Here is a 23,091-nt window from a genome sequence, read left to right on the forward strand (position 1 = left end):
CTGCTGCCAGGCCATTAGATGGAGATGAAACATATAGACTGAACACTTAATATGCATGTGCATGGCGTCATCGTCTTCAGAGATTCGCGTTTTTGTTGTTTACACGGAGACCGTTTTCAAAAACATGCACTTCGAGACCCGTTTTCAAAAGTTTGTGTTTTCAGGCACCCAAAACGCTGTTGTCATGTAAACGAACGGCCAAAACGCATAAAAAGTTACACGTTTTTAGTTTAAAACGGTGTCGTGTGAACAGCCCATTTCCATTCCACACACACACACACAAATGGTATGACCATGCTACCGATACCATAGCACTTTTTTGAAGATGAAAATGTATAACCTCTGCTACAGAGATGGAGACTATAACTAAATTTAGTGACCCACACTACTGAAAAAGTTTGGCCAAATAGCCAAAGAAGCTTGTTAGCAAAACAACAGCGAGATAATCAGATTGTGGCTAATCCCTCGCTGACCTCAGTGACAGGGGTCAGAAACAGGGTTGTGGGCTAGCAGAGGATCTAGATTAGTGTCAGGATAAAATAGCTCTTAAAGCACCACAAGATGATCTACAGGGGTCTGGAACGAGTTTATCACTATCAGGAAATAGACTATATTTAGCTACAAAACGCAACACATTGAAAAAGTAAAAATCAAGTCAATTTTATATTCACAATAAGACATTTTTTAGAGCAGCTTTACAGAAAGTCATGATGCTAATGTTAATACTATCATAATATCTTCATGCCTTATAGTATCATTTAACTAACATTACATTATATATATAGTAAAAGCTTTATTTCAGTAGGCTATACTGTATCTATGCGTGTAAAATTGGATGTACATCCAACTTTATATAGATCTGTGCGATAATATTTACATGTGCGACAATTTAAACGATCAAAATGGAACAAATTTTATATCATTGTATTCCCTCCTTCTTGGATTTGATTTCAATCCACTTTTTTGTACCCATAAGCATTAATTCACCCTTTTACCAAATACGAGCACTTTTCAAGTCAAACATATGCATTGTGGGATATGTAGCGTATAGGCTACACTGTTGTATACTTGCTCATTTTGGCAAATGTAGTAGGTCTTCTGTTCCACATGTACTGGAAATCTGCATAAAGAAATCATGAGAAGTACGTTATTCCAAAAGCTACCAACTCTAGATGAATTTTACAACTCTTTTACAACTGCTGAGCAAAACATCTCAAAGCAATTTGCGTTTTCATATAAAACTGTCTGATACCTTTCTGGCTTTTCTTTCAATATAACGTGGCCTGAGACATCCAGTCATTTCTGCATCAGATGTGAGTTTGTCATAAACTTTCAGACGCAGTTCAGCTCAAGGTCCTTCTTTATTTAGAGGAGATGAGATGCTTTTGAAAAGGTGTGTTGGAGACTGATGCTAGCGTCTGACACACACACACACACACTCAGGTTCCGCTCCTCTCGTTTCCTCTCATCAGCATCACTCAGCTCCCGGTCGCCATGGCAACTCCTCCCACGTCTGTGTGCCAGTGAGATGTGTTCATTAGAGCCTTAATTTACCTCCCACAGTCTCGCGCTCTATCCGATTGCGTTACCTGCGATCTTCTGCTGCCTTTTTCCTGCAGCTGAGGTTACCATGAAGAATATCAAGAACATTTCATCCAAAACTGCATAAAAACTCAAAACAAGTAGCCCATCTATCCTGATGAAGTGAAATCATTTGAGCTCACTTTACTAAGAGCGCCACATTGAGGGTAACGGTCTCGTATTCAAAATACGCTCTCATTACAGAATTTCGCAGCAAAAAAAAGAAACAGAAAAAGTCCACCGTCAGAAGAGTATAATGAATAAGGCACAACTCAAAAGCAGCTTTCTGCTGACCAACTCGGCGAATTTGAACTTTAACACTAGAGAAATCCGCGTGTGAAACTTTTTCACCCTCACGTGAAACATTCGAACGCGCAGATTCCTATTGGAACGACTGGATTTTGCCCGCGAAAATTTGCGGCGCAAGGGTAAAAGTGACCGCACCTTAACTCTCACTAAAGGGATTTCATCAAAACTGACCTGAAATCTTAATCACATTAAACATCCTCATGATCTACTAGAGACAGATAACACCATTTTATTCGAATGCAATGTCATTTTAAGTTAGGCTACTAAAACCTTTCGGCCGTTATAGCAAATCTCAGGCTGAACAGACCAGACGCCATCTTGCATTCAAATTCTGCACACGTAAAGAGGTCAAAACTCAACAAAGAGAGGATGAGTCCCTCACGGGGGTCATACAGGTCAATCAAATCATCTTTAATAACAGCGCTCTTAAGAGATCTGTATTCCCCCGAGATTAACTTTATGAAAAGAGGCTAAAGGTTAAACTATTTTCGGTGGGTATTTTAGAAAATCTAGACCAGATTACCAATACAGCAGGTTAAGATCATCTGTAGGACGACACGACTCGAAATGCACCTTTTCATACACAATATCAGAAGCCATTTGAGTTCTGCTGCCACATACAGTCTATGCACGCTTACACAGCAGCGCCACACAGTGGTCATCAGAGAAATGACCAGATTGAAATGTCTTCAGCTGGCATCTCATAGAGAAATCTGAAAATGTATTATGGATGCCACATCGTATCTTAGTGAGAAAATTACCATTATTTTGGGACTTTAACTTAACTTGCTTATATTTAATTTAGCAAGTATTGAGTAAACTATCTTGCTTTTAAAAACCACTGAGGTTAAAATTAAACTGCAACAATTTAATATTTGAACTAGCTTTCCAACTAGTTTTAGCGATCTTAATTAGCATCGCCTTCACAAATGTAAGTTAATGTTTGAGAATTAGAAAATGACTTTATGTGGTGCTAATGGTGCAACAAGCCAGAAAAATCTTGGCCTAAAATGAACGAAAATCATCAATTTCCACATGAATAATAAGCAGTAAAACTGTTCACAAAGTTTTCAACACTGCTTATAATCAAATGTTTCTTGATCAAATCATCATAAGGGAATAATTCTGAGAGATCATGTGACATTGAATGACGCTGCATTTTAAAATATATTGCAATAGAAAACCGTTGTGAAATGGTAATATTTCAATATTAATATCTTACTGTATATTTGATCAAATAAATGCCGCATTGAGAGCATTAGACATTTCTAAAACATATAATCACCCCTACAGACAATATATACATATATATGATATATAAGACTAATTTAATCAAAGAAAAGACAAGAACATCATCAGCGTAAGGTTTTAAATTAATTTATAAAAAAAAAGCATTGACCCACTGAAGCAGAACAAACATCAATCATATTTTTTTTTTTGCTTTTGTTTGAAACATATATAATCAGTCAGACTCACGGGCCTGACCAGAATCAAATCATTAAGCAGACACAATCGGCCTACACCAATACAGCCTAAAAACAAAAGGGAACAAAACAGAGAAAACGGGGGAAAAAGTAAACAAAAGAGGAGTCTAATCAAGTGCAGATCTGGTCCGATTCAAAGCCGGTTCTTGTGTTTTCTTTTCTTCTTCTTCTGGATTAGGTTTAAATCGCCGGATCAGGTATGTTTTGTCTAGTCCGTTACATGCAAGCTGGATGAAAACAGTTCAACTACACATGGAAATGGCACGTCCGCTCGAGCATCTGTGCGTGTATGAAAATATGTCAGTGTAACAAGGCCGGTTTTGCTCAGGTTTAAAAATAAACAAAGGAAAAAACATAGGAAGGAAATACTCCATTGATACATTTTTTTCTCCATCTTAGAAAAGAAACTACGCTTAGTTTCACAGAGCAGAAAAGAGACCGGCGTCCCACGTCCTCTTCTGCTCGTATGCTGCTGCTTATATATATATATCGTTATTGTTATTATTACTTTTTAAAACGTCTCTATAAATGAAAACACACCCAGATCCTACGCTCCACGTATGAACGACAAAATACTGCATATTATCCACTACGACAATTGCAGGGGATGCTGTCAGGCTAGCTGCCGAAAGTTTCGGAATATCTGATGTGTTTCGGAATATTTTGATCCCTTTGGCTGAAGACCACATACAGCCCTAGTATGCACTATTAAAAAAGAAAAGAAAAAAACATCAACCTATTTGTGGTTCATGGTGTGTAATTCCATTCCAGGACATCCTCTTGGCTCCCCCCCCCCCCACACAATCTGAATGCCAAACTTTGGAATGTTGGATGGAAGCCCGTGTTCCGCTGCCAGAGATCCAGATTCCACAAGCGGGAGTTCTGGAATTCTCAGTCTACTGTGAACAACGCAAGGGTTCCGGAGGTTCTAGAATCTTTCGGGTTCCGACGGTCCAGAGAGGATCAACATCTGCACATCCGGAGGGCATCGCATGTCGCAAAACATCCGGGGAGAGTGATTTTTTTTTTTTCCTTCTTAAAGATGCTTCCAATTTTGGCCGCGAGATGCTAAATATCACCGTGACTCCCAAGAGCAGAATCCAAGCCAATCAAACGCCTCCGATCGGACAACATCTGCAGGGTCTGTGAAAGTCTGTAATAAAATGCCCAGTCACGGACCAGATGGCAGTTGCTCTTGTGGTTCGGGGTGCGAGTTCTTGTTCAATCAGGCTCGAGTCATAAAACGGAAAACGGGCAGCTGGTTGCTGCGGGGGGGGAAAAAAACGACAACATATTACAACAGTAACGGACGCTATTTTATGCGTTTGGTTTTCTTTTTTTTTTGACGTTAGAATTTATTTTTGCTTCACTTGAAAAGGTTAACAGCGGCTGTCCAGCCTGAAAGCCTTCAGTTTTGGCACCATGAGCTGGATGGAAGAGAAACCGTGATGAGAGGAAAAGAAAAAAGGAACAAAAGAAAAACAGAAGGAGGAGGGAAAGTGGTGGTGTTTAATGGGTGACTAGTTGTGGTTGCCGTGCTGGTTGGTGGAGTCTGTGTCCGCGGCGGTCCCGTTCGGGTCAGAGGCGATGGTCTGTTCTTCGTCCTCGGTTTTCAATCGTTTGCTCTCCGGCGGCTCGCTCGCTTTTTCACCGTTCTGCCTCTTCGTGGGGAGAGAGGCGGACGCCGAGGCGTGAGCGGCCAGCATGTGTAACGGACTCGACACTGAAGACGAACAGAAAGAGACATTTAACACAAGATTCCCTCGCAAGTCTTAAAGTGCATACAGTAAGAAGAAAAAAAATGCAAATAATAAAATGCAGATAATCATGCAGAGGAAGGATAACACAAAAGAACGGACTTCTCATTTGCCATTTAAACAGAATTAAATGTTTTCCTTCGCCCAGTCAGACAATATTTTGTCCCCCTGTGGTTAAAATCAAGCTTTTAATGTTGTTTATATGTCTATGTGGTGTTTTTAATATGCTTTATTAAAGTATTTTCTGCTTAAAACTGCAGTGAACCAAAGACAGTCTCAAAAACACGCTTTGAAATCGCTGGTAACCAATCAGATCAACGTGTGATCACCAACGAGTGGATCTCTGAGCTGCTGTGAGTGAGTGGAGGCGGGGCTCATTTGCAAATTCATAGAACCGCGCATACTAAATGAGGCAAGGGTGTCGAGTTACATTCAAGCTATTTTAAGGCATGAAGTTTTTTTCCCAGGAAAAAAACGCTTAAATATGTAATTTCGGTGATCAAATAAGAGTTTTAAGGGATAAAATGATTGACTACGAGGGGACTTTAAATTCCACAGTTCTGTAATTGTGATTATATCATTAATAATGGAATACCTGAGTTAGCCTGGCTCTGTATTGCCGTGGCAATAGGCATTACATGAGTGCCATTTTGGGTGATGGCTTTGATTGGCAGTTGGTGCTGACCCAACGGGGCTTGTTGCACTATGGTAACGGTTTGAAGGGGCGTGGCTCCGGCGCTGGTCTGAATGATCCTATTGGCTGAGCCTATAGAGCCGTGAGCGATGCCAGGAACCGACTCAACCTTGACTAAAGGGAGACAGAACACATTTGTTACTAACGTTATCTGAAGAAATTAAAACCAGTTGATGTTCCTTGACCTGAGCTCGTCACCTTTGACCTCCTCGTACTCCCCGTTCTCCAGCGGCTCTTTCTTGATGGCGCTCTGCAGGTTGGCTCCGCTCAGGGCACTGACGGTCATCGCCGGGATCTGGTGGACCACGTGCACCGTCTGCATCAGCGGCTGCGCACACGTGGAGGACGTGACCGGGGTGGCCAGCGCGTACGTCACGGGCTTCATCGACTGGGTCAACGGGCGCTGGACCGCGATCAGGACCGGCTGGGAGGTGATGGGAGACACTGAGAAAGAAAACATGCACACGCTTACTGATGTCAACTGGTATATACTACTGATGACCAGATTCTGACTGAGGTTGTTATGTTTGACAGAGACAAAAGACAGAGTAGTCCACAATTGTACTTTAACCTAATATACAATATCGATGCACAGATTCTGATAGATACAGATAAAAACTGTTTATTAGTTATTTATATGAAAACAAAGTGTTTATTATGCATGTTAAGGCTCATAAAACAAACACACAAACAAATAATTAGCCTACAATTTCACTGTAAACTAATAAACAATATTGATGCAGAGATTCTGAATGATACGGATGAAAACTGCACATGTAGACATATACAAACTTTTTTTTTTTTTTTACAACTGCTGTTAATGCTCTGAAACCAAAGAAAAAAATTATAATGTCAAGAAATAAAAGATAACAAAGATCATGAATTTCTGAGCCTAAAAGATCCGCCCAAGTGAATGTTTGTTCATCTGTGATGTAGTACCTGAGGTGTTCTGGGTAAAACGGGCCTCCTGAATCACGGCTAGTTTGGGTTGGACAGCAGCAACAGAAGGGGGCGGAGCCGAGGCAGGCTCGGGCTCCATGGGAACCGGTGAGCCTTCGCGTGATAGGCTGTCGGGAGTCTGGACGCCGCTGGAGTGGGCGGAGAGAACCCCCGCGTGATTGGGCGACGCCGGGGCGCTCCTGTCATCAAACACATCAGAACACATTTCACACACACTATCCTCCAGAACTTTGGGGCCAGCAAGATTTTTTTTTTTTTTTACTCAAGTAACACTTTTATTCAGCAAGGACATCAAGCGATTTCAAATAAATGCAGTTCTTTCAAACTTTCTATTAATCAAAGAATCTTAAAAAAAGGTTCCTACAAGAATATATTAAGCAGCACAACTGGTTTTCAACACACTGTTGAAGTGATTGATTTCTGAGGATCATGTGACACTGAAGACTGAGTAATGATGCTGAAAATGCAGCTTTGATCACAGGAATACATTACATTTTAGCATATATTTACATAGAAAACGGCCATTTCAAATTTTAACAATATTTCACAACATTACTGATTTGATTGTATTTTTTATCAAATAAATGCAGCCTTGGTGAACATAAGTCTTCTTTCAAAATCATTAAAACATCTTAGCGACCCCAACAATTGTGTCTAATGCAACATTTAAGATAATCATAACTATGATTTTTTTATGACAAAAATAAAGATTTAGTGACATTTTTACAAGCAAAAATACACGGCATGCAAATGAATCCGCTAATAGTTTGATACTTGATTTTTATCTCAATTTCTGTGTTTCTTTTCTCTACTCCTTTTCTTTGAATTGATTTATTTGTATTGTATTGTATAGCACTTCAGTTGTGTTAAACTATCTATAAATAAATCTTGACTTGACTAAATATTTTGGATGTGCTAAAGGTTAGAGTTGGGACCTGGAGGAGAGGGGTCCCAGCGGGGTCCTGAAGCAGGGGACGCCCCGCGGCCTGCGTTTCCTGAAGGCCTGCTCCACCAGCTTGCTCTCGGACGACGGGTCGATCCTCCAGAACGAACCCTTGCCCGGCTCCTCTTGTGAGCGCGGGACTTTGATGAAGTACCGATTCAGGGACAGGTTGTGACGAATCGAGTTCTGAAACAGAGACATTTATTCACACCGTCAACTGAAATATTCATCCAACATGACTGTAAAATGATCCGGTCAAAACAGACACCTTCTCACATTATCAGTTTATTCGCTATAGTTTCGAAAATGGTAATAAAATATGACAAGAAGTTATTAAATCAGGTGATATTTCACTGGTTTTGTCCATTCTTCTGTTAGACCGTCTCACAGATGAGTTATGTTGAATATCTGTCAGCTGTTAAATTTAACTACACAATAAGATAATACACATTTAGCTCAACCAATGACCAAGCAATGCTTAATTCTGTTCAGTCTGTGCTGTAAAAATGTCGCATTAGCAATTTAAGTAAAAAAACACTTGGTCAGGTCAAAGTATCTGAATAAACTTTGGTCCCAAATTTTTCTGAATTTTCCTGGTAGTCACTGTATGAAGAATGTTTGGGTATAATGTGTCACAGTTTACTTTATTTTGCTATCCTCACTTATAGGGGTGGGAATCTTTTACCATCTCACGATTCGATTCGATTCCGATTCTTGAGGCCACGATTCGATTCAAAATCGATTTTCGATTCAAAAAGATTTTCGATTCAAAACGATTCGATTCGATTTTATCCATAATGATTTCTAATCGGGTTTCTGATCATGATCTACTCTCATCTGCTTTGCTATACAGAATGACAAACGGAGACTTTAAAGTGTCTTTTTCACATTTATTAAGTTCAATTCTCAGTGAAGTGCCTTTTATCAAAAACATGTTCTCAATTGCTACTCATTAGTATCTAGCTATAAAATAAGTTGGAACAAAACAAAAGTGCTTCTTCATAATACAAAATGGTTGAAAATAGATGCAGTTTACCACAAATATCATGTAGAACACAACCGGTGAAGACAAAAAAACATCTATATTTCTCAGTCAGACACAGTAACTTAAAGAATAACAAGTTATGAAAATAAAGTGCTTCTTTCAAAATGAATAATAGTCCTACCCCTAAGCTACCTGGCGATGAAGCAGCGATAGACCGAGTCTTTTTTTTTTTTTTTGCCCTGAGTTGGCAGGGAGTTTGGTGAAGCACTGCAGTGTGCGTTGGTCTGCAGCTGGCGGCTGACTGTACGTTCACACCGCCGCCGACTTGAGCTGCAAAAAAGCTATGGCCGCCCTGTCAAGGACGCTTGTCAAAAAGTACGGGGAATCTTGTTGACGCTTTGGCCGCTCTGACGTAGCAGCATTCACAATGAAATGTAAACAGAAAAAAACAAGCAATGCATTCGGCAGTTTAGGATATCGCACAAGATTTGTCAACACAGAAACCATTTCATCACTGGAGAGTTTTTTTCCCGACAACATCGTATTAATTGATTTTGATTCATATGCGCGAGAGAGAGAGAGCAGACAGCGCTCGGGTGAGTGCGCGCGCGCGGCCGGGGCTCTCTCTCTCTGCTCGTTCTTATGCCCTGTCAAGCGCGCCCTGTTAAACTGACAGGACTTAAAACACATGCAAATGGTAGGAACGAAAGATCTCCCTCTCATCCATTTGCTTCCTTTTTGTTTTAGTGATTTGCCGCTCACGTCCCGTTACAAAAATGGAGGCGAACAGCCAGCTGATTTTATTTATTTATTAAATCGATTCTTGGACATTTCAGATCGATTCTGAATCGTTGCCAATGAGAATCTAGATTCTTCTGTGAATCGATTTTTTTGGCACACCCCTACTCACTTACATAAATTAACTACAGTGTCCTGCACCCACTAGTTAAAAAAATATCAAAAATGTTATCTGGTGTCTGAATAGTTTTGACTGTATATTACACACAGAGAGCCTCAACTTCAAAATGCAACAAACTTCAAACCTCAACAGTCATGAAGCGCCTAAAAAGCTTTATGTTTTCCAGATATTGATGATGATTGACTGCAAGCCTGTGTGAACAGCCTCATCTCTGGTTGATCTGGTGTGTGTGTGTGTGTGATACACTCAGGGTTCCCACACCTTGGTTAACTCCAAATTCAAGGACCTTTCAAGGACTTTCCAGGTCCAATACCCTCAAATTCAAGGACTTAATTTGAGGACACACTTATTGTGTCCAACAACAAACGTTGAGGTACCATCGTAGTAGTACCATCGTCACGCGGGTAACACTTGACGTAACGTGTAAATGCGTAAACCTAAACTAACGTAAAGCAACTAGCTTAGGTCACGAAGTGTTGGTGAAATAACACATTAGCGGACCAGAGGGAATAATTAAGAATTTTTTTCCAGAAAACTTAAATTCAAGCACTTTTAAAGGACCTGTATCTATGTATGTCTATTTTCAAAAACTTTCCAGGGCCTTGAAAAAATGTTTTCGGATTCACAAACTTTCAAGGGTTTCAAGGACCCGTGGGACCCCTGGATACTGACCTGCCAGCCCTTGTCTGCCGTCCTGTAGTACGGGTAGTTCTTGGTGATGTGCGTGTAGATGCCGTTTAGTGTTAACTGCTTGTCCTGCGCCATCGTGATCGCCTGCACGATCAGCTGAGCGTACGAGTACGGGGGCTTGGAGTCGTCCTGCAGAGAGAGAGAGATTTGAGTCGTTTAGAATAGATGGACAGTTTTCTCCAGGTATTAAACTCTATAGGCCAAAAGTTAGGAATAATTATGATTTGTTTTTGAAGGAAGCCTTTTATGCTTAGCAAGGCTGCATTTATTTGATCAAAAATACAGTAAAAACTGAAATATTGTGAAATATTAATATAAAAAAAATTCTATTCAAATATATATATTAAAAAATGTCATTTATTCCTGTGATCAAAGCTAAATTTCCAGCATCATTCCTCCAGTATTCAGTGTCACATGATGCTTCAGAAATCATTATAATATGAGGATTTGATGATCAAGAAACATTGATGGTTATTATTAATGTTGAAAACAGTTGAAACCATGATACATTTCTTTCAGAATTATTTGCTGAATAGATATAAAAGTACAGCATTTATTTGAAATAGAAATCTTTTGAAACTTTACAAATGCCTTTGTAATAAAAGTTTGTAATGTCACCTTTGATTTAATGCATCCTGGCTGGATTAAAGCATTCATAAATTATTATTATTTTCAATCTTACTTACCCTAAACTTTTGAATTGTAGTGTATCATTTCTTCAACAAAACTATGAAGCAACACAACCGTTTTCAACACTGATAATAATCATAAATGTTTCTAGATCATCAAATCCTCATATTAGAGTGATTTCTGAAGGATCATGTGACACTGAAGACTGGAGTAATGATGCTGAAAATTCAGCTTTTATCACACGAACCGATGTCACTGTTTTTGGTCCAAAAAAACTTGACGTGATTCAGTGCATAAATAAAACTTCCCTTAGTGATTTTGTAAAGCCTAGTGTTAAAAATTTGGGATTTGTCTTAGATAGTGATTTAAAACTGGACAGGCAAATCAGCTCTGTGGTGAGGTCATGTTTTCTCAATCTACGGCTATTAGATAAGACGAAACCGTTTCTTTCTAGCTCTGATTTCGAGAAAGCTATCATATCCATTGTTTTTTCAAAAATGGATTACTGTAATTCCCTCTATTTCGGTGTGGATACTGGAGGAATTATGCGTCTTCAGAAAGTCCAAAATGCGGCAGCAAAAATGTTAAAGTCGGCAAAAAAATATGATGCCGTGACTCCACTTCTAATTTCGCTTAAGTGGTTGCCAGTACGTTTCAGAATTATCTACAAGATCCTGGTACTAGTTTTTAAGGCGCTGCACAATCTAGCTCCAGTTTATCTGTCAAACCTGGTCACTCTTTATACCCCTCCTAGATCCCTGAGGTCGGAGAACAAACAACTGCTGTGCACTACCAGGACAAATTATAAACATAGAGGTGACAGAGCCTTTTCTCAAGTAGGTCCTAAACTGTGGAATGACCTTCCTATGTCCATTAGATCAGTCACATCCCTATACATGTTCAAACCAATGCTGAAGCAACATCTTTTAAATTCCTATGTCTATGTGTGTTATGTGTTTTTCTATTTATCTCTTTGTTCTGTGCTGTTTATTTGTGGACTGTAAAGCACTTTGGGCAACGTGAGTTGTATTAAACTGTGCTATATAAATAAATAAACAAACAAACAAACAGGAATAAATTACATTTTAACATATATTCACATAGAACACATTTAAATAAATAAAAATCACAATTGTACTGTTCACATGATAATTTAAATACAAATAAATGCAGCTTTGGGGAGCATAACCAACGTCTTTGAAAATAAATCATAATGTTTCCAAACTTTCGTCCGGTAGTGATGTTTATCCTGAGATTCGGCACCTTTGGACTGTCTCCTTCTGACGCCTCTTTGTCGTTCTCGGACTGAGAGTTATCATTCATGAGCTGCAGGTCAGGCACGATTCGGCCCAGCCTGTAGCCGGAGGATCCCGCACCCCGCGGACTGGACGGGCACGAGTTAGCAGCGCTGAGGGACACACACACACACGACACACAAAATGCATTACCATACACTCCCAAAATCATTTAGTAAAGCGGGCTGATAGAAACAGATGGAAGGCAGGGAAGGAGGACGTTTCATTTTCCCTGCAGAACAGGAAACTGCCTCATTTATGTGGGAGCCAAACTCAATTAAATCACTCAAATCAGAAGTGGCCCGTAAAGGACACACAGCTGCAGACACACGACTCAAACGCAGACACTCAAACACCACCAAACCCGATGCAGCACGAACATCAGCGCCTTGAAGCTTCAGAGATCAGATTCTGCTTTATCAATTATATCTTACCTTTCAGTACGTGTTTTCATTAACTAAAACTATTAAATGACAATTGCCAAGGCAACATTTCTATTTTGTGTAGTTAAAGTATGTATGTATATAATAAATAAATATATATATATATATATTAGGGCTGTCAAAAGATTAATCGTGATTAATCACATCCAAAATAAAAGTTTGTGTTTCCATAATATATGTGTGTGTACTGTGTATAATTATTTATATATATAAAAACACACACATTCATGTATATATTTAAGGAATAATTGCATTTATATACTGTATATACATTTATATAATTTATATTATATATAAATATTTTATATATAAATAACCAATTTTTCTTAAATATATACATGATTGTGTGTGTTTATATATATATATATATAAATAATTATACACAGTACACACACATATTATGTAAACACAAACTTTTATTTTGGATGCGATTAATCTTTTGACAGCCCTAATATATATATTATAAATAAATCATACAAACTAAATTGCATTTTTTTCCTTAATAAAAAAAAAAAGGTCTATTACAATTAAAACAGAAAATATTCTCAGGTTCACATTGACAATAAAACCATAAAAAGTTGTATTTTTTAGGGATGCACCAATGTGAACATTTTGGCTGATACCAATAACCGATAATTCTTTATATTTGAAAGCCGATATATTGGTTCATAAATCTAAATCCAAATTTGTATATCATTTTTGAGAGCCTGATTACATCATAATTGTGTGCTTGGGACATGGCTTTTCATGGAGAGACTTTAGTTTTTGTTCTTATTATAATTGTATGTGGCTCATATGACAGACTTGCGCTGCAAATGTATTAAGCACTTTACTGTATTTTCCTTTTTTTTAATGGATTCCAATCATATTTCAATCAAATTCAATTTGCATCCCTAATATTTTTCATAAATCATTTAGCTTTTTAACCTGATAGTGAGTGAGTAAGTGAGTGAGTGAGTGAGTGAGTGAGTGAGTGAGTGAGAGTGAGTGAGTGAGTGAGTGAGTGAGAGAGTGAGTGAGAGAGTGAGTGAGTGAGTGAGAGAGTGAGTGAGTGAGTGAGAGTGAGTGAGTGAGTGAGTGAGTGAGTGAGTGAGTGAGTGAGTGAGTGAGTGAGTGAGTGAGTGAGTGAGTGAGTGAGTGAGTGAGTGAGTGAGTGAGTGTGTGAGTGTGTGTGAGTACCTGATGGTGCCGGTGGGCGAGGGCAAGGGGCTCATGAGGTGAGCGATGTTATCGGGAATGTTGATGGTTAAAGGGGAGATCTGTGGCTGAACCGCTTTCACCGGAGACTCCGGTTCCCTCTTCTCACGCTTGACGCTCGCCAGGGCCGTGAACGTGATTTTGATGTACGTACTAGGGAACCGAAACGTGCACCTGAGAAAAAGAGAGAAAGACAATTATCAACTAAAGAGATGTAATCCTTATGGATCAAACAAGCATCAACATGAAGCCAGGAAGGGGAGCCGCAGCCAAAACAAAGATTCACACTTCCAAAACACATGGGTGGAGTGTGTGTATGGTGGAAAACAGGGCGTTTAACATTTGAAGAGGGTCTGAAGTGACAATATTCATTTACGTGAGAATGTTTTACACAATTAATGCATAAAAACGGCTCGCGTTTCAGCAAATAAGCTCCTGTAGGGATATTAAAGTTGTTTACATGTAAAACGAAACCACAGAAAAAAAAAACTCTAGGTGTGTCCAACGTTTGCTTGATAAAAGAGCACAGTTCACAATGTTTATGTTTTTATGACCTTATGTGCAGTCGGTTTAATAAGTGTAATCGGTGTAAGAGTATTAGACGCACGTAAACACCCTCGATGCGTTTCAGACACAAGTTTTCTTATGACCAAGATGACTGTGGTAATAAAGCTCAGGAGTATAAGTGGATCTCCAAGCGATGCTAAAATTAACCGCCCCCTTGATGGACTAATATTCAGTCTCAACACTAACGGCCCCAGGAGTAAACAAGCCACCTCATCCATGAAAACATGACACGGCTCACACAGAAAACAGTTATTGGAGCTTTGCAAATCACAATACACAAAAAAAATAAAAAATAAAAATAAAAAAGTACAGCAAAAAACAACCAAGTTCAATAAACATCACAATTATCCCCAAATAAATGCGGTTGAAAAAAGCCTTCATTTAAAAAAAGTTAATTATACACCTTTAACATATGCACCAATATAGCAATAAACAGCAATATTTGCAATAATGTGAAAACAAATAAAATTAAATGTACGCTTACAGCATTTCTCAATTAAGCGATCATCGATTCAAGTTGCAATAGCATTTTAATATCCTTTCCATTTATAAACAACAACCTGTTGACCCGAGAGGACAAAACGAAGAGAAAACAGTTTTTGAAGCACACAAGCGCCCCCTTGGAGGAGTTCAGGAGCGATGCGCTCGGCTGATGGACAAGGGCCATTTCTCGCTTTTCTTTTAGCGTCACGGTCCATATGGTTGGCACTAGGTGACGTGTTTTTGTGCCAAGCCTTGTACTAAACTTCGCGCCAGGCCCCTGCAGCCCTGGCACACACACACCCCAATCACACCCAGCGTCTTCAATTATCCCAGAATACAGCGGAAGACTATCCTGCTTATTCACTGACAAATGAAAAGGAGGATTCAATCCTGCTCTCGTTCAGAAACAGAGACGGCATTCGTGCGTGTCTGGAATAAACACACAGTCCTGAGTTAAGTTGCCGACATCATCAAGACTCGGCGGCTTTAAGGGAATTAAAAGGCGAGGAGAAAAAGGCGCTGATCTGAAATCAGTTTCAACGTACAGATCAATTCCTCAGGCTGCAAAATACAATCTGATGCTTGTTATATCAGATACTTTATTTTAATTTCATGCATTTTGATCTATTTCAGTGACATTTTAATGTCAAAAGTTTTTGTTTGTATCTTTGTCGACTAGTTTTGTTTAGTTTTTACACATTTTTTTTAGCTTTCGTTCCTTAAAACACAGCGACAACAGTACTTCCATTCTGCCATTGACCAGTTACAGGGGTGGTTGGGTATGATTTCACTTTTCTAACTTTAGTTAGTGTGTAATGTTGCTGTTTGAGCATAAACAACATCTGCAAAGTTACAACGCTCAAAGTTCAAAACAAAGGAAGATATTTGCTTTTAAAGAAAAGGACTACAACAAACTGCTGAGAGGAACTACACAACATTCCTCCGGGTTAGTGACATCACCGACCCTAAAGTGTACATAAGCCCCGCCCCCGGGAACACGCAGTCCATGTTGAGAAGAGGAAGAGTTGTTGCAATAGAAAGTCACTCTGTGTGCATCTCACAACAGCTCCTATACGAGCGATTTATAGATTATCATGACAGAATATCCTAATTGAAGATAGTTAACTCCACATAAGCAACATAAATTCGTCAACTAACCATTCAGAGTCGTCCTGTTGCTTCTACATGTTGTCACTTCTTGAGTCTCTCCATCATTGTCTGACTCCGTTTTAACATTAAAGGCAGAACAGTTTCTGTCATTTTAGTGTGTGTGCGTGAGGTAATCGCAGCTGCTAACACACATGAGCTCTTGAAACCCCGCCCTCTGTGCAGCTCATTTGCATTTAAAGGGCCAGGCACAATACGGTGCGTTTTGCTCACCCTCAAAAAGTGACAACTTTAACATGCTATATACAAATATCTGTGGGGTATTTTGTGCTAAAACTTCACACACACACTCTGGGGACATCAGAGATTCATTTTACATCTCAAATGTCAAATCCCTCAAATCCCATTCTTTTTTTTCCCTTTTTTCTAGTTTTTGTTCCTTTGCAAACTCCCGCTTTTATTCTTAAGGCAACGACAATAGTTTTCCTTTTCATTATGCAAATTTTCAAATCAAGTTAATTTAATTTCATTAAACGGGTATTTTTCAGTAGATACAGGTTCTGGAATTGCTGTAACGCTTTATAATAAGGTTTCAATTGTTAACATTAGTCGATGTATTAGCAAATATGACCAAACAATGAACAAATTTGTAAATCATTTTAAAACATTGATTAATGTAAGTTAATATTCTGAAGGAAAATGTGGCACAAACTACACTAAATAATTAACTTATAAACAAAAAAGCTGAATTGTTCACATCCAGCAAGACAAACGATAAGAATAAAACCACATGATCTGGCAGAGAAACTCGTGTGATTTCTCACGTGACGGTTCATTCAGATCCGCACCGGTCATGAACGAGCAGCTTGTGGCGCTTTATCAACAACATCTGCGGGACATTTCTGCAGTAATGAGTCCATTCCTTCAGCTCATGTTGTTGAACACAGGATTCTTCCTCTGCGAACAGGAGTTTGATGTTTTACACGACCGTAATTTACAGAAATCCCTCTCCAGTCGAACCACAACATTCTCTGAAACTAAAACGCAAAAACTACTAATGCAGAAATATTCATGATTAAGACATCACAATCGTGTTAATAAGCTCAAATGACCAATAACAGTTACATAAACACTCAGTATATTGTTAACTGAAACTATTAAAACATTTGTTCATTGAAATTAAACTTGAATAAAATATACACAGGTGAAACTCAAGATTTGATTATCGTGCAAAAGTTAATTTCAGTAATTCAACTTAAAGGGTGAAACTAATATATTATATAGACTCATTACATGGAAAATTAGATATTTCAAGCCTTTATTTGTTATAATTTTGATGATTATGGCTCACAGCTTATGAAAACCCCAAAATTCAAAATTAGAATATAGTGAAAAGGTTTTCATCTCACTTTGATGAAATTATAACAAATAAAGGCTTGAAATATCTCACTTTGCATGTACTGAGTCTATATAATATATTAGTTTCACCTTTTAAGTTGAATTACTGAAATAAATTAACTTTTGCACTATATTCAAATTTTTCGAGTTTCAAAATGTTGCCTTGGCAACCAACTGAAATGTTTACATTACAGCACTAAAAATGACTAACTGGAAATAATGAAAACTGAACTACAGCTAAAATAGAAATAAATTCAACCTAAATGCCAAAATTTAAAAAGTATAAAAAACGAATTACAAAAAATGTAAACTTTAATTTTACAATAAAAGCTGATTTAAAATATGAATAACTATAATTATAAACTAATATATTGTGTATAAATAATATTAATATAACAATGAAGGCTAGTGAATCATAACACAAATAATTTACAAACACAAGACTTGGAAAACGTGAATGAAAATCTAAAGTACAGCCGTTTTTAACAAGTATGTTTCAGAGAGGAAAATAAATAACCACTCTCGATCATGTAGAATCTTGACACTTTTCAATAAACCTTCATTAATCTTTGCCAGTTGCTTTTGTCAGATATTCAACAATCGTTTTGTTGATGCAGATTTAATTAAGTATTCAGGAGAAAGTCTTAACTGTGTTTCTGCTCCAAAGCAGCCATTTCAAGCTCAATTCAGTCATGGCAACTACGAGGGGCTCTTTAAAACAGGAATGTTGGGATCTCAACCCCTCACATTCCTCCCTGTGTGTGTGTGTGTGTGTGTGTGTGTGTGTGTGTGTGTGTGTGTGTGTGTGTGTGTGTGTGTGTGTGTGTGTGAGAGAGAGAGAGAGAGAGAGAGTGAGAGATCCGAACAGACTTGTTCCTGCATATCTCCTTTGCGTCTCTCCCACGATAACCAAAAAACTCAAAGATTCTGCAAAAAAACACTACCGATCTCACACAGGAAGCATGGTTTGCTCACATACCCCAAACTTTGGTGTGTTTTTTTCTGTTAACATTAAAAAAAATCATGTCTGAAAAGGAAAAGTGTGATTTAAGCACTCAATCTTAGGCCCTGTTTACAGCTGGTGTTAAGATGTGTTTTGGTCGATCGGATCACAAGTAGACGAGGGAGACTCATTCCCGTTTACACCTGGTGTTTTAATCCGTATCTTTTGGCCACTTTCAAACACTTCTGTCCGGATTTCTTCCAGGGCAGGGTCAAAAGTATGTTTTTTTTCTTTCGATCTTTCAATCTAATGGACAAAATAAGCTTGTGATCACACCCAAAAAAGAAAAAAAAGAAAAAAACAGAACATCAGCTTTGGTTTCTGCCCCGACAGCCACAAGACCAGTCGAACGCGAGTGTGTGATTGAAATCAGGAACGGTGAGAGAACACTGTCATTGATACGTTTTTTTTTATATCTTCAAACCAAACTTGTGTCTTCAGCCGATAAACTCAAACCATCAGTCTGAACCGCTCAACACTTAAAGCAGAGGAATCACGCCAAAACTCACACTCTTTACACTAGTGTTGTCACGATACTACAATTTCTAATTTCGATACGATACCTTGAAAAATATCGATATTCGATACCATTTTCGATACCACAGAGAAAAAAACTGCCACAATATTAAGGGGGTATTTTTTTTTTATTTAAAGCTAAATATAACAAGTCTAGAACATGACAATGAGATATATTTTACATGAACAAAAATGTCCTGAGTTCTATCTGTTAATATTTTTTAATTGGACCAGGGCTAACATGACCCGTTGTATTTGTATAACCTACTGTAATCAAAGATTAAAATATAGCCTACTGTAATAGGCCAAAACTGTTTTTTTGCTTTTTACTGTAAAAAAGCACTCAACAGTATCAAATTGGAGGATAGAGTGTCAGTAATGTATAATAATAAGATTAAACATTCAAATTTTAGTTAAAGGCATTTCATTATTGAATTCAGAGATGCCATTGTCTAGCTGTCTAGTTTAATTCATATCTGTGTAATCAAATTGATGATAATCGCTAATGAAGGCAAATTGCAGAATTAAATAATAATTTTCTGAATAAAGTTAAATAGGCACAAGTTAATTTACATTTGACCACAGTTAAACTTGTCGGTTTACTTGTCAGTTTACTTGTCGGATTCCTCAGTCAGATTATGTTAACTTTAAGAATTACGGTGAAAAAACGAGACAACACAGACTCATATCAACAACAATACTAGGCCATCTTGGTTAATGTTTCAGAAAAGTTAAAATGAGAAGAGTTAGTGTTTCGTTTAGGATTGTTTTTAGCAGTGGGGAAAGGTCTGTCCAAACAACAAACACCCCTGATGCTGAGCGTAGCCTATGCTTGCTATATGGTACCCCTGGAGCCTGTTCCTTAAGTCTGTTTTCACCTATAAAATAATTTTAAAAAATGAGTGATGTGAGGGATTATTGATTGTCAAACAATCTTTTGGGTGCCCGCAGCCCGCTCGCAGTGTGAAGCGCGTGTCTGCGCTATTCTCTGACATACCCGCTCGCAGTGTGAAGCGCGTGTCCGCGCTATTCTCCGACATGCCCGCTCGCGGTGTGTAGCGCGTGTCCACGCTATTCTCCGACTCGCTCGCGGTGTGTTTTTACGCGTGTCCGCGCTATTCTCCAACATGCCCGCTCGCGGTGTTCTTTATGAAATAAACCAAAGCCAGTCGCGGGGGCGCCGCCCTCGCCATCTTTCCATTCACTTCACTTTTGCTATTTAACCAGAGCGAATGAGACGAGTGCGTCACGTGTGGTGTTTGTCAACGCGCCTTTGGGGAGAAGTGAAAGTGAAAGTTTGGCTAGTATCGATACTTCGGGAAATTAGTATTGGTACCGTTCAGATATTTCAGTATCGATATTTATCGAAATATCGATATTTTTGACAACACTACTTTACACACTTAAACAGTGTTTTTAAGATCATGTAGCAAAATAAACTTCATCTAACTGGTCTGTCTGTTTATTTCCCACATAATAAACTTACTGGATCATTTTCAATTCAATTAATTTGGTTTCAAAGCAGTTTTTTATAGAAAATGCAAGTTTCAATGTGAAATTGCAACAAAGTAAATTAAACAACTGCAACATGATGCATTGTTTGAATGATGGCCAATCAATACATACTTCCACTAATGAAAACATCAATGACTGTTGAGTGTATCACAACTTTAACCATCAGATGTTTAGCTTTATTTTAGTCTATGTGGCGTGACCTTCGAGTAAAGCAAAAAATATAAGGAACAATCTTTTGCAAGTTCACTAAGGAACAACAGTTACTTGTCATGATAAAAACAATACATATATTTTTGATGAAATAATAGAAGAGTTTAATTGGCTTGTTAAGCTTCATGAGTGTAAGAGACTCGCGACAGCCACAGAAGAGAGCCAGAACCGAGTCAGTGGAGTCTAAAGCTAGATCCCGTCATCAGCTGGGGTGTATATTCTCAAAGACGGACCGAAGCAAAACCCTAATGACTTCCAGACAGAAACAATCCCATTGCCAGTGACTCACTGTCTTACAACACTATACCAGATATTAAAACTTGACTCACTCCTCCGGCGGTCTAGTCCTGTCTAGAGCCGTGACAGTAAACCAAGATGTAGACACAGAGGGAAAGACTGGGACTAAACTATAAAATGAAGCCATGACTAAACTGTAAAATAATGAATAAGTAAAAAATAAGTTAAAAAAAACGTCAGAGATTAGTTTGGCATTTTTCAAATCTTAAAGGGTTAGTTCACCCAAACCAAAACAAAAAATTCTGTCATTAAAACACTTTTTTAATTTTTTTTATGAAATCTGATATTTCTGTCCCTCCATTGACAGCCTACGCAACTACCACTTTCAAAGTCCAAAAAGCTATTAAAGACATCATTAAAGTAATCCATGTGACTCCAGTGGTTTAACCCCAATTTTATTACGCAACGCGAGTGCTTGGTTTGTACAAAAAACAATTAACAATTTACCACTTTATTTACAAAATAAAAAAATGTGTGTTCTGTTGATGCCAGAGCAGATGTTGTTGCGTAAACGTGCATTGGAGATTTATATTTTGTAAATAAAGTGGTAAATTATGGGGGGGGGGTTTTTGTACAAACCAAGCACTCGCATCGCTTCATAATATGGAGGTTAATCCACTGGAGAAGGTTTGAATCACACAAAGGGGTTTCGGCTGACAAAAAATGTTTGTGAATCTCTGGAATAGAGATATCTCTGATGGAGAGTCTGAAAGACAAAACTCTTCCCGCTGCAAATCTTCTAGAGCTGCACGATTAATCGTTAAAAAGATCTCAATGGCTGCGTTTACACTTGGCATTAACATGCGACCTGTATCTGGATGTTGTCCACATACACATTGAAAAGACGAGTGTAAACGCGCTTCTGATCGGAATATTATCCAATCAGCGTGTCCAGTTTCGGAGGTGGTCGAGGACGCATTGTGATCGGATCTCAGTGTAATGTAAACGCAATCCAGCCATCGTGTGTGTGTGTGTGTGTCTGCATTCACAGGTGGACGTCATATAAATCCCCGCCCAGTCTCCCCACGTGCTGTCAGAAAATAACGTCCAGACGCAGTTTAGACAATAAATTAAATTTATTTGAACCTTACAATAAACGTAAATATTTAAAACCGTTTATTCAGACTTACATGATACTGTGCGTGTCATTTTTCATTTTAATTGTGCAACATTATCTGAACGAGGCGATCGCCTGTACAATCACAGCTGTGAGGCATGACATCTTAATGAAGAGCGTGCGCTGCTTTGCCAGAGGAATAAACTTTTTATTTTTTAAATGTTGCATTTTTTAATTGTTTCAGCATGTTTATTAATCTCCCATTTCTGTTAATATAGTCATTACTATATTAATATAGCATGCTATAACCTTACCCCGATGATCGATGATGTGACTTTTTATTTTTATAACCCAGTTATTTTTGTATGATCAAATCTGGAAATATTCCTTCATTCAAAAAACTTAATTTGATTTAAGGATGGAGATTGCAGAGGAAAGTAAAGTGAGTGAGTGAGAGCAATTGGGACATTGCTTAATTTGTATAATCTTTACTCTTATTGGTGTCGTGCTACAGACCTAATTTAAATATTAAGCAGGAAACAGAAATCCGATCAGTTATCCAGATACAGAGGCTACTTATTATGAACAAATGTAAACACACGGTGTCCTGATTGGCTAATGATCCGATCTGCCTGATCGGATCATGGTGATCGCATGTTAATGCCAAGTGTAAACGCAGCCAAACTTATTCCTAAACGATTCGCCCTGTGTCTATTAAACATTTCACAAAATCACAGCGGACATTCAAAACTGGGTTGGCGCTGCCGATCAACCACATAGTATCTTTATTTCTGTTACAAAAATTCATATCACAGAAAAACTGGGATACAAATCTACAGTTCAGATGTAAACATTGATGTCTACAGAATCGTTTACAAACAACTACAGCTGGTCCAAAACGCAGCAGCTCGATTTCTTACCAGAACCAGGAAGTATGACCATATTAGCCCTGTTCTGTCAACACTGCATTGGCTGCCTATTAAACATCGTATACATTTTAAAATATTGCTGATTACTTACAAAGCACTAAATGGTTTAGCTCCGCAGTACT

The 23,091-nt window shown here is 38.3% G+C and overlaps 1 protein-coding gene across 4 annotated transcripts in view; it reads right to left on the minus strand.

Moving 5' to 3' along the window:
* Positions 1 to 3,251: 3,251 nt before the first annotated feature.
* The window catches only part of foxk2b (forkhead box K2b), a 41,697-nt gene continuing 21,857 nt past the window's right edge, over positions 3,252 to 23,091 (minus strand). For all 4 annotated transcript variants that reach the window (XM_079598333.1, XM_079598334.1, XM_079598332.1 and 1 more), the window contains 8 exons: positions 13,870 to 14,061; positions 12,216 to 12,360; positions 10,305 to 10,451; positions 7,721 to 7,914; positions 6,765 to 6,964; positions 6,024 to 6,269; positions 5,727 to 5,939; positions 3,252 to 5,097 (listed from right to left, as the gene is read on the minus strand). In XM_079598333.1, the coding sequence (XP_079454459.1) occupies positions 4,895 to 5,097; positions 5,727 to 5,939; positions 6,024 to 6,269; positions 6,765 to 6,964; positions 7,721 to 7,914; positions 10,305 to 10,451; positions 12,216 to 12,360; positions 13,870 to 14,061 (1,540 nt within the window). In that variant the 3' untranslated portion in view covers positions 3,252 to 4,894. The remainder of the gene's footprint in view (positions 5,098 to 5,726; positions 5,940 to 6,023; positions 6,270 to 6,764; positions 6,965 to 7,720; positions 7,915 to 10,304; positions 10,452 to 12,215; positions 12,361 to 13,869; positions 14,062 to 23,091) is intronic.

The sequence above is a fragment of the Phoxinus phoxinus genome (genome assembly GCF_949152265.1).
Source record: "Phoxinus phoxinus genome assembly, chromosome: 1".
In the NCBI taxonomy this organism is placed as follows: Eukaryota; Metazoa; Chordata; class Actinopteri; order Cypriniformes; family Leuciscidae; genus Phoxinus; species Phoxinus phoxinus.